This window comes from Ostrinia nubilalis, chromosome 21 (genome assembly GCF_963855985.1).
Source record: "Ostrinia nubilalis chromosome 21, ilOstNubi1.1, whole genome shotgun sequence".
Taxonomy (NCBI): domain Eukaryota; kingdom Metazoa; phylum Arthropoda; class Insecta; order Lepidoptera; family Crambidae; genus Ostrinia; species Ostrinia nubilalis.
Genome location: NC_087108.1, coordinates 5,964,567 through 5,976,201, shown reverse-complemented (window position 1 = coordinate 5,976,201; position 11,635 = coordinate 5,964,567). Strand labels below are relative to the sequence as shown.

At 37.8% G+C, this 11,635-nt stretch overlaps 2 protein-coding genes across 2 annotated transcripts; both read left to right on the top strand.

Annotated features, from left to right (window-relative positions):
* Window positions 1-2,629: 2,629 nt before the first annotated feature.
* Window positions 2,630-6,049, top strand: LOC135082243 (fatty acid-binding protein 1-like). The gene is made up of 4 exons (XM_063977013.1): window positions 2,630-2,823; window positions 3,153-3,319; window positions 3,698-3,808; window positions 5,755-6,049. Exons 1-4 carry the CDS (start codon window positions 2,754-2,756, stop codon window positions 5,809-5,811), a joined length of 405 nt encoding a protein of 134 aa, XP_063833083.1. The 5' UTR covers window positions 2,630-2,753; the 3' UTR covers window positions 5,812-6,049.
* A 1,015-nt stretch (window positions 6,050-7,064) lies between these two features.
* Window positions 7,065-11,241, top strand: LOC135081992 (fatty acid-binding protein 1-like). The gene is made up of 4 exons (XM_063976742.1): window positions 7,065-7,175; window positions 7,417-7,583; window positions 10,487-10,597; window positions 11,060-11,241. Exons 1-4 carry the CDS (start codon window positions 7,109-7,111, stop codon window positions 11,114-11,116), a joined length of 402 nt encoding a protein of 133 aa, XP_063832812.1. The 5' UTR covers window positions 7,065-7,108; the 3' UTR covers window positions 11,117-11,241.
* The last annotated feature ends 394 nt before the right edge of the window (window positions 11,242-11,635 follow it).

The window sequence follows — 11,635 nt, the reverse complement described above, 5'->3', positions numbered from 1 at the left end:
CGCTCTATGTAGATACAGGGTGTACATTTACCTATGCAGCATATAAAAAACAGCGCGGCGAATTAACCTCGTGAATGATCGCAGTAGTATGCAAAATAGTATTTTTCGTGTCTACAGTATAATAATTATTGTTAGAACCATGTACTTAGTATTACAGCAGCCTTTGGTAAGATCTATTAACGTAACCTGTGTTAAATAAGGTACTATCGTGTCTAGATGTACATTGTACACCTGATAGCCACTGACGAATGTCCAAGTTACGACAATAATTCGCAACTCGGTTTCATTAGGCTCCAGAAAGAAACCCACTAAAAACTGACGGTGTATTTTTTATGCATAACAAGGCAGGTATTTGACCACAATGCTTTTAGTGGACGAGGACGAGATATAGAGCCCCACATAATTCACTGGTCGTTCCCATAGGCCAATGGAAGCTTAAAGAATTTCCCGGCGGAAAAAAATATGTACACCCGGTATACTTGCAGCAGTTAGTAACATGGTGTCTGATAACGTAGCCACGCCTTTGCCTCATACGACCACTGTTCCATTTGTACTAGATATTTCAAAGTTATCAGGCCGATAACTATATCCAGCAATGATTAATACAGTCACGAATCCTTCAAAGTTAGATTACCGAATTTTAAGATAGTTATTTTATAAAACTTAATAGGTATGAGTGGAAAAACAATATAGTCGAACATCCCCTTTTACAAAGTCCGTTAAAAATGGGAAATGATTTCTCAAGCATAAAAAGTAACTCAGTCAGTTAGGTTTTCCACCATTAATTGCTGGTTTCTTTACCCTACTAGTGAGGGATATGATTATGTAGAGTCTAACTAAAAGCTTGTTAACTTGCATGCTGGTCCAATGACAGTTAACTTTCCCCGGGACAAACTTGACCTTCACTGGTTGGGTTTTTATTGGCGGTCAAGCTGTAGATCCTGGCTACACAGGAGTTGCAGCGGTGGGAACGAGAGGTGGGAATAGTCCCGTTCTGCCAGTGATCTTCCTTGATCCTCGGATGTTCTTGCAAGTCCACTGCTTTGCTGAAAAGATAAAGTAGGTAGGATTATTATTAGTACATACATCGGTCATAGAGACTTCGTCAGTTGATCATCTGAAATTCCCTAACATTTTAATGTAAAACGTTTTCAATTATTTTTTAAAACGGTTATGTAACAGTCCTAATCAGACAGGATCTTGTGTCCAATAAATTATTATTTTCGATATAATATCTTTTTTTATTACTCACCAAAGTCACCTTGAAACTAATCATATGCACCTGCTTTACTGTACTCAGGTAGAGTCTACTTACACATAATAGGTAGTGATAAGAAGGTAAGTAAGGATATTATGATAAGTGTCAAAAGTCCAACGACCGATTTTAATATTTCAATGTCAATGTTAAGTTCGATTGCCTTACTTAGGCTGTTTTTAAGTTAAATACTTAAGTAGGTACTTATAAGTAACTTTGTATATTGCAATGTGACCAAAAGAAACTAGAATATTATTATGTTACTTGTAGCCCTTTATAACAAACATTTGGATATAATAACCTAGCAAACCTAATACTGTTTTAATTTTTAATAATTTATGTTTATAACTATTAATGAAGCCACGATACGCGATAGCTAAACGGTGAAGGGGTCGGACTGGCTGACTCGTGATCCGAGGAACGCGGGTTCGAATCCCGCCGCTCGACTATTTTGGTGATGCCCACTCGTAACACAAGAATATTTAGTTTAGTACGAGGGGCTAACGGGACTATTATTAGTATTAGTAATTTGTGCAATACAAATTACCACTAATATTCCTTTAAAAATAATAATAAAATCACTCTATGCTTGTGATTACTCTCAGTCATCAAGGGGATAACGCCCGTATTCACAAACATTACTATGAGGTCTCACAGTGCGCGTGCTCGCACACGGACCAATCACAGAGCTCTATTCAACGCTGTGCGTTCGATTTACTGCTTCACTTAAGCAAGCATCGTTTGTGAATACGGGCGTAAGTGTACCTACAAGTTCCTAGAGCTAATACTGGAGCCATATTATTGACGTGTCATCATTTTGTTACATGATTTTAGAGCAGGTAATAAATATTAATCTAAAGCCACCGTTGTGTGGATCTCTGATAGGTAGAAGTCAATCACAATGGAAGAAGAATGCAGAAGGATCTCACTCATAACTGCATATAAGCAAGAACAAGAATAAAATTTATTCGCTAAAGACCAATAAAAGTAATCCTGATAGCTTCAGCCACAGATCTATGGCTTCAGCCATCCATTCTCTCTCAGGCTTTTGATACACGCAGCGCTTTTTGCCAAATGAAAAAAAAAATGGAACATTTTTGTGCCCAAGCGCGTAATTTGCCATATTAATAAGTATATTGAAAGCGCCTGTTGACTTTAATCGACTATTGATTCCGTACAGAAGTGCTAAGCATTTTTCGCCATCTCTTCGTTAAGTTCCTTCAAAGTTTTTTTGTCAGCTTTTGGTGGCAATTGAGGCATTGAGCCCACTGATTCATCAGAAATTGTGATTTCAATCTAGACCATAAAATATAGGCGATTAGTTATGACAAACCGCAAAGCCGAAACACCAAAGGTGTAGATTTAGAGGGTCGAACAAGCAAATCATAAATTGATAAAAAATATTATCGACTTTGCAATAAATACAAAAATAATATAAATAGGTCAAGAGTTGCGTATTTTCAGTTTACTTGGAATTGTTTCACCAGTGATCCTCAAGATGGCGTACTTCGGCAAGGAATTCAAATTCGAGAAGGAAGAGAACTATGAAGAGTTCATCAAGTCAATTTGTAAGTATGACTTTAAATTTTATTTAGCCCATCAATCCTGAAGCGGTTGCATAATATGACCGCGTAACAATAATGATAACTATCTGTGTCTCGATTCCCAAGGCTAGAAGGGTTAACACGTAACAGTGGACTGGAAGCGGACAGACCTATCGTTGTAGAAATCCTTTAGGGAGGCATTTGAGCAGCAGTGTACCTATGTCATTTGGCTGAAACGAGTGTACCGAGTATTCTTATCCTGTAAATAAAATAAATTCGAGTAATTAAGTTATTGAATGAACTGCTCACTACGGAATGATAGATTACAATTCAGTTTATTTCTTTCATCACAGCTGCCGCTGACGAGACCGCCGCAGTGTTTTTGACCTTCAAGCCCAACTACAAGATAGACAAGAAAGGCGACGAGTACGTCATGACCCTCACCAACGGAGACTTCAAAAAGGAGATCAGCTTCAAGCCTGGTGTGGCCTTCGAGGAGGACATGAGCACTGGACTTAAGGTAAGATTATACTTAACTTTAATTTATGCAGAAAATATAATAATTTCTATTGATTTGATCGACGTACAGTATATTAAAGAACTTTGTGGCAAACCGCTTTAAAGATTTTTAATTTCTGATCCACCTTTTGGTCAGTAGGTCTAGGTATAATACGCTTCAGGCTCCAGACCAAAAAGCAGCAATATTATGCTTATAATTTACTTTACCACAATAGTAGCGGTCGATGAGTAGTCTATTATCGCGGCTATCTTACTATTTTCTTTTAATTTTATGTATTTCGAGATACTGAAATCTAGTATTTATGACCTACCTACTTTAGTAAGTAGAAATAATTTGGACTTGATGTTTGTCATTAATTGTTTTCATTTGTTATTGCAGCCCACAACGGTGTTCACCGTTGATGGAGACACCTTCACCCAGGTCCAAGACTACGGCAGCAAAGGAAAAATCACCCTGAAGAGGGAGTTCTCCGCTAACCAATTTAAATTGGTAAGTTACATGCATACTTTTAGAATTGCATTTTTTGGTAATGAAATCTGCTTTCTTCGAATTTGAATATTGTTTATACACTTCTGGACACATCTACTGGCCCACCTTGTATTTTCAGTTTCATTTGGTCCTAGCTAAAATTTTATATTAGGTCGAGCAAAAAGTTTTGATGCAGTTTTGAACCTGGCGCATTCACAATTTCATTCAATAGTCTTTTTTTTTAATTTCGAACACAGAGTTTAAAGAAACAAAAGACAATTTGGAGCCTGTTTGTTGATATCAAACAATCGAACACTAAAAAAACTTGGTTTTATTGGTTTACTTGGATTTAATTCTTGAAAAACATACGGGTCGAATTGAGAACCTCCTCCTTTTTTGAAGTCGGTTGAAAAGTGATTGATATTTTGGTTTTGCAACAAACATTACTGATTCTTAACATTAAGGTGAGGATACTATGGATACTTCACCTGAAGTCGCCGCCCAAGCTGTGGCACTTATTCAGGCCGGACACAGCCAAAGAAACGTAAGTGCTCAACTTAATTTAAGTCGATCTGCGGTCCGAAATGTTTATCGGAGGTACCTAGAGACTGGCGGCTTTGTTCGTCGCCAAGGAAGGCCACGATCTCGGGTCACAACTGAAAGGCAGGATCGATTCATCGTGACGACCAGCTTGAGAAATCTTCACCTTACCTCCATTGAGATACAAAACCAACTACGCGACTTCCACGGAGTATCTGTGAGCGCTCGAACTGTTCGGAGAAGGTTAAAAGTACGCGATATGGTACCACACAAGCCAGCTAATGGGCCCAAACTAACGCGAGCCCACCGAACAGCGCGCCTTCATTTCGCACGCAGTCATTTAAATTGGACACAGCAAGATTGGAGCCGTGTACTCTTTTCTGATGAGTCTAAAATTGTGTTACATGGCAATGATGGAAGGAAGAAGGTCTACCGACGTAAGGGAGAGCGTTTCGCACAATGCTGCTTTGAGGCTAGAGAGGGTTGCTTATGGAGGTGGCTCATGGACTGTCTGGGGCGGTATATCCGCGAGCCTCAAAACTCAACTTGAGGTTGTTACAGGACCACGGCTGCCAACTTTAAATGCTGAAAGGTACATTCGTGAGTGCTTAGAACCTCACGTGATACCATACGCGGACTATGTGGGCCCAAATTTCCTTTTTATGCATGATAATGCAAGAGCCCATGCGGCCGGCATCGTCAGGGAATATCTTCGGGATGTGAACATCACAGTTATGGACTGGCCAGCCAGAAGCCCAGACATGAACCCCATTGAGCACATGTGGGACGAGCTAAAAAGACGTGTTAGCGCTCGTCAGCCAGTTGCCCAGACGATGCAGGAGTTGAAAACTGCCATAGAAGAGGAATGGGAGATGATCCCTCAAAATTTCGTAGAGCGGTTGATAAACTCTATGCCTAATCGTATGAGAGCTGTGGTAGATGCCCATGGAGGCAACACGCGTTATTAAATTAAACCTTTATTTGATAAAACATGTTTTTTATTCAAAAATCAATTGCCTTTAACAAGGCGCATATCCGACTTGTTAGGCGTAGCTCCATGTCGTATGGTATTCTGAATTAAAATTTAAAACAATACGATCGAAAAAGATGGTAAAATGTATCAGGTTTAAAACTGCATCAACAGTTTTTGTTCAATCTAGCAATCATATTTCGGTAGGGGCCATCGAAACCTAAACTCTAAGGTGGGCCTATAGATGTGTCCAGAAGTGTAGGTGTACCTACCTACATTAGTCTCCACTTGCGTGTTATTCTTTTTCTGAGGAAACACATTACCTAAGAAAATTCTTTCATTAACAATAACAATATTACCACCTGTTTCTAGAAAATTTTTAGCTTTAGCGTTCAAATTTTTTACTTATTACCTACCCATTAAACGTTGGGTTCTAGATGACGAATTTTTTTTACAGACCATCACATCTAGTAAATGGGACGGTGTCGCCTACAGATACTACGTGCCCGCCTAATTTAGAATAAGTTATTTCTAAAGAGAATCGATGTTTGACCAGTGAAAAATATCTGAGGTGGAATTGTGTAAAGCAATCGTTATCATTTGACAGTTCATAACGTACGATTATTCTGTCAAATGCTTTGTTTAACTGACTTTATCGTACGTTATGAACTGTCAAATGATTACGATTGCTTTACACAATTCCACTTCATATCTGTTGTAATTTATTGAATATTTATAAAAACTATAATATCGTTTTATTTTTAATTTTTACCTGTTTAACAAAGATCCTAGATAAGAACTAATTCGCACACAAATCGAAAATAAGGTAGGTACCTACTGAATCGATGGTCCTATCGGTTTGCTCTGCTATCGATAGATTTTATCATATTGCTTTTGATAATCAATATTTATTATTGATCAGAAAAGTAATTATTACTAGCCATTAGTAGCCAGTGCAGACATTCTATCAAATTAGGTCATCCTAGGCAAAGTCTACTTGACTACATTCTTTGTATGTGTCCTACTTTTGGAGCGAGTTAGTCTTGAAAGGGACTTGAAAATTCGTGTAAAATAAGGTAAATCTTTAAAGTTAAGGGACATTCAGAAAGTTTGCCAAAGTAAAATTGCTATTAGTTACATTAATAAATGCCAGTTATCACGGATATACACAAATATTCTTCATCTCTTAGGTGTACCGACCTACTTAGAGACGTCACAAATAAATTTTACCCAAATGGGCTGAAAAAGTTTGGTAGTAGCCTGCCAACCCTGAGAAAAAGCAGGTTTTTTATGGGACAGGAGGCGAACGAGCACCTGATGGTATACCTAGTAAGTGATTACCGTCGCCCATAGACACCCGTAGTCCCGGGGGCGTTATTAGGTTCTGAAGATATGCATAACTTTGCAAAATGTATCTTTACCTATAGACACTGTTACTAAGGAGATAGAATAGTAGGAAATATTTCAGAGATAGTTTTGCATGAAAAAAAAAAACATGAATGTGTTTGTTTGTTAACAAACTTATAAAGTAAGTAAATGGACTGAATAGATAATAGGCCAAGGTCAAGATAATACAAGATCCTTAGGAACACGATGTACGTTATCACGGCCCCAAACTAAATGATAGATGTTTATCTCCAAAGCAAAATTGTAGCCGATACAAGAAAACCCATAGATTTTAGGGTAGATCAAACGAACAATAAATTGATAAAGATTTTTATCGATTTTGCAATAAAGATAATAGGGAGATTGCAAATATAAATAGAACACCAATTGCATTTCCACAGTTTGTTCCAACAATCATCCTCACAATGGCGTACTTTGGCAAGGAATACAAATTTGAGAAGGAGGAGAAGTTTGATGAGTTCATCAAAGCTGGTATGGATTTAAAATTATTTAAATTAAATTAAATAAAACATACCTACCAACAAAACTGTCCATATAAACTATGAAACTCAAGTTCAGTATGATGATTTTAGTAATCGTACCTAAATCAGTAGGTATTTTCTAGCAAAAAAATAATATCCTACCTAACTACTAAGTTCTAGTCCAATATAAAGATATCATAAAAAGTATCAGAGAAAATCGCTATTGAAATTATATTAAAACATCCCTACAGTTGCCTCTGGTGATGGCGCGGGTGCGTTCCTGGACTTCAAGCCCAACTACAAAATGGAGAAGAAGGGTGATGAATACGTCATGACCCTCTCCGAAGGTTCCTTCAAGAAGGAGGTCCCCTTCAAGCCAGGTGTACCTTTTGACGAGACGATGAAAAACGGACTTAAGGTAATTTCAAACTTAGCATAAGGTTGTATGTGGAGGATAACACAACTTTGATTTAAAAATCTTACTTAAGGCTTGGTATTTCTGCTAAAGTAGGTATTTCGCGCTGTCAAAATCTGCGCACGCAATACTTCGCCGAAGACAGCGCGCCAAAGAGCTCTCGCGGCTACACAGTATAGAAATACGCAGTTTAGAAATACGCAGTTGGTTAGGTTAGGTTGACTTCCTTCCGTTCAAGCGTCACACTCACAGCACTTTCTAATACAAATCATATCCAAGTGATACAAATTAAAACAACTTTCAAAATTTTTGGGAATATATTTTAGAATCGAATAAATATAGAATATAACTGCCAAAGTAAACACGGTTCAAAGAGGCGTGGCGTCACCCGACCTTACGGAAGTTCCGCGCCGGCTAAAAGAGTTTCAAGATTACGTCACCCGACCTATCGGTAGATCCTCGGGAGCTTGAGCGATTGGAAAAACATTTTATGATCAGTTACTCGTAGTAGCGATTATTTAGAGCTTGGATAATAAAATATAGTTGTTGCAATTCACAAAGCTTTGTATGTGGTTAATTACATTAATCAGTACACGCATCATTTTTGTTCAGTCTTTTTGTTTATTAATAAATAAAAATATCACACTAAAATTGCATACATATTTGTTTGTATTGGTCTGGGTGTTTTCTTTCCATAATTTATGTATAACGTATGTACGGGGCTCTGTATCGAAAATCACTATGAGCAATGAGCATCACACACTGTTACCTGGAGTGCATTACCGCAGCAAAATTTTTATAAATGTTGTGCTTTAGAGAGTCGAGAGTATGGATGCGGGCAGCGCAGGACCGTGCATTGTGGAAAACCTTGGAGGAGGCCTTTGTCCAGCAGTGGACGTCATTTGGCTTAAACGAACGAACGAACGAACGAGCAGATATTTGTCCACTAATAGCAAAATTCGTTCAAATTATAGTTTTAAAGTTATTGGCTAGAAGATTATTTTTTCTTGCAGCTTAGACCTTTAGGTACAGACCTTAGACAGTATTTTTGAAACATTCTTACGCATGGTGGAGGAAGGGACGCTCTAGAGCAGTGGTTCTTAACCGGTGGTCCGCGGACCACTGGTGGTCCCTGGAGGCATTCCAAGTGGTCCACGATGTGCACTTGCACACCTTGGTCAAAACCACTTTTAACTGATTTTTGCAGTCAAACTGGTTTTGACCGATTATGAGGTGGTCCCTGACAAAACATAAATTTGGTAAAAAGGTCCCTCATGACTTAAAGGTTAAGAACCACTGCTCTAGAGACTAAAAACTACAAGGATACACATGAACTCCAGTTTTAAATCCGTTGATATCAGCTGCATCTGCCATGTTTTTGGCTATAAGATTCTTCTATCTTACGGCTTAGACCTTTAGCTACAGACCTTAGACAGTATTTTTGTGAAAATTCTTACGCATGGTGGAGGAAGGGACGCTCTAGACACTCAAGTCTACAAGGAGTCACATCAACTCCAGTTTTAAATCCGTTGACATCTGCTGCATCTGCCATATTTTTGGGTAGAAGATTCTTCCATCTTGCAGCGTAGACCTTTAGCTACAGACCTTAAGACAGTATTTTTTTGAAAATTCTTACGCATGGTGGAGGAAGGGACGCTCTAGACACTCAAGTCTACAAGGAGTCACATGAACTCCAGTTTTAAATCCGTTGACATCTGCTGCATCTGCCATCTTTTTAGCTAGAAGATTCTTCTATCTTGCATCTTAGACCTTTAGCTACAGACCTTAGACAGTATTTTGAAACATTCTTACGCATGGTGGAGGAAGGGACGCTCTAGAGACTCAAGTCTACAAGGAGTCATATGAACTCCAGTTTTAAATCCGTTGTCATCTGCTGCATCTGCCATCTTTTTGGCTAGAAGATTCTTCTATCTTACAGCTTAGACCTTTAGCTACAGACCTTAGACAGTATTTTTTATTATTTATTTGTGTCAGTGTGCTCTTCTAAAGAGTGTAAGACGATTGTATGTAGGTACTATTAAAGTGTAATTTTAACTCATTGGTTTTGTCTCATATTTGAGGAATGTACTATGTATCATGAGTAGAGTCTTTTCGTTTAAAAGGATGCGAACGATTTAAATTTCAATAGGTAGACAAAATTGATAATTCTTAATTATCAAAAATTTAAGCTTTCTCCAGTAACACTGATATTATTATACTGTGACTCATCAAAGTCATTATTGTCAAAAATATTGACAAATCGCGAACTGTCACGGCCAAAAAACTGACACGCGTCCGTCCTCCGTAAGCGCCACCGCGCGACTGATTGAGATTGTCCAAGCCGTCATGGACGATTTTTTCCACATTTTTTAACATTGTAACTAAATAAGACGCAATATAAAAATTTCATCCGTTAAAAGCCCTCAAGTTATTTCTGAACTTTAGTTTAGTAAAAGATTTAGAACCTCAAATCGCTTATTTTAAAAATAAAACCGTAATAGAAAACGAATAGAGGTAACTTTGGGAATAAATTCTATCGAGTCAACTTCATCAAATCGTGTTTCCATCCGTTAATAGCCCTATAAAATATCCTCAACTATGCCCAATAAAAATCTTAGCCTTTAATTTTACTGTTTAGTACCTCAAAAATGAAAAATGAAAACCTCATTTTCGCCATTTTCTCTGCTACCTGGCCTTAAACACCCCAAATATCTTGCCGATCAAGATCCGAGGCCGAGGAGGTTGAGGAAGACAGTTTCGCCAAATAGTAAAATTATGATCAATAATACATATTTATTTATCACTTTCGTATGAAAGTTATTAGTTTTCAAACTTTTTTAACTTTACTGCTCAGTCTTTCTTTGAGACTTGTTTAGTTAGTTATAATATTTCACTTAATTTTTCAGTGCACCTCAGTGTTCACGGTCGATGGAGATACCTTCACCCAGGTCCAGGACTACGGCAGCAAAGGAAAGGTCACCATGAAGAGAGAGTTCTCACCTGACCAACTTAAAATTGTAAGTTAATACAAACAAGTTGTACAGAAGAACATTTAGGGTCATAGCAGACTTATCAACTCGGAAAGGGATCAACACCGTAGTCTTTCGCGAGCTGTCATCAGCTTCGCGCGCTGTCAACCGCAAGTTGACGCGTTTACGTTACGGTGCGGATAAGTGCATTGCAGTATGGAGTTTCAAACAAAAAATACTGACCGCCTTGAGTTGATACGGGTACGATCCCTTTCCGAGTTGCTAAGTGTGCTACGTCCTTTAGGCTGGATTGCAACATCTTACTTTACACAAACTCAAAAGTCTGACAAACTCTATGCAAAAGCACTGGTTATGGTTATAGTTTCGTTTAAAGTAAGGTGGAGCAACTCAACCTTAAACATTATTATTCACAAATTGAAAAAAATCTGAGAGATTTGAGATGCAATGTGTTATGAAACATGTTATTTTATATATTTTTCTCTTTTTCAGTCCCTCGAATCCAGTAATTACGATGGAGTCGCTTACAGATACTACGTACCTGTCTAAGTCGCCTTGATAATAATCAGTACTTATAAGTTAATATCTAAAGAAAATAAATAATGTTTGACCAATAAAAAGTCTGATCTGTATTATACCTAAATAAACAATAATATTTTTTAACAAAAGATGTAGGATATTTTTGTTTTATTTTCTTCGTCATATAATTATATCGTAACACCGTAAGCCATGGTCCCATGTAGGTAGCTTTTCCACGCCAAAGAATAGATCACAGAACAATAATTCATTATCACAGTAATGTAATCGAAACAATGCATTTCGACATTGTTAGTGTTCCGTACCCAATGATACACTAAAAACAATACCCTATTACTAAGACTTTGCTGTCTGTCTGTCTCCACTCTCCAGGCCGTATCTCACGAACCTACCAGCTAGCTACCAGGGTTCGCGAGATACGGACATAGATAGACAGTGGATTTTTTTTTCACACATAATGTATTTCTGTTGCCGCTATACTTAACGACAAATAAAACAAATAGGTAAGATTTTAACTATACAACAAGCGTA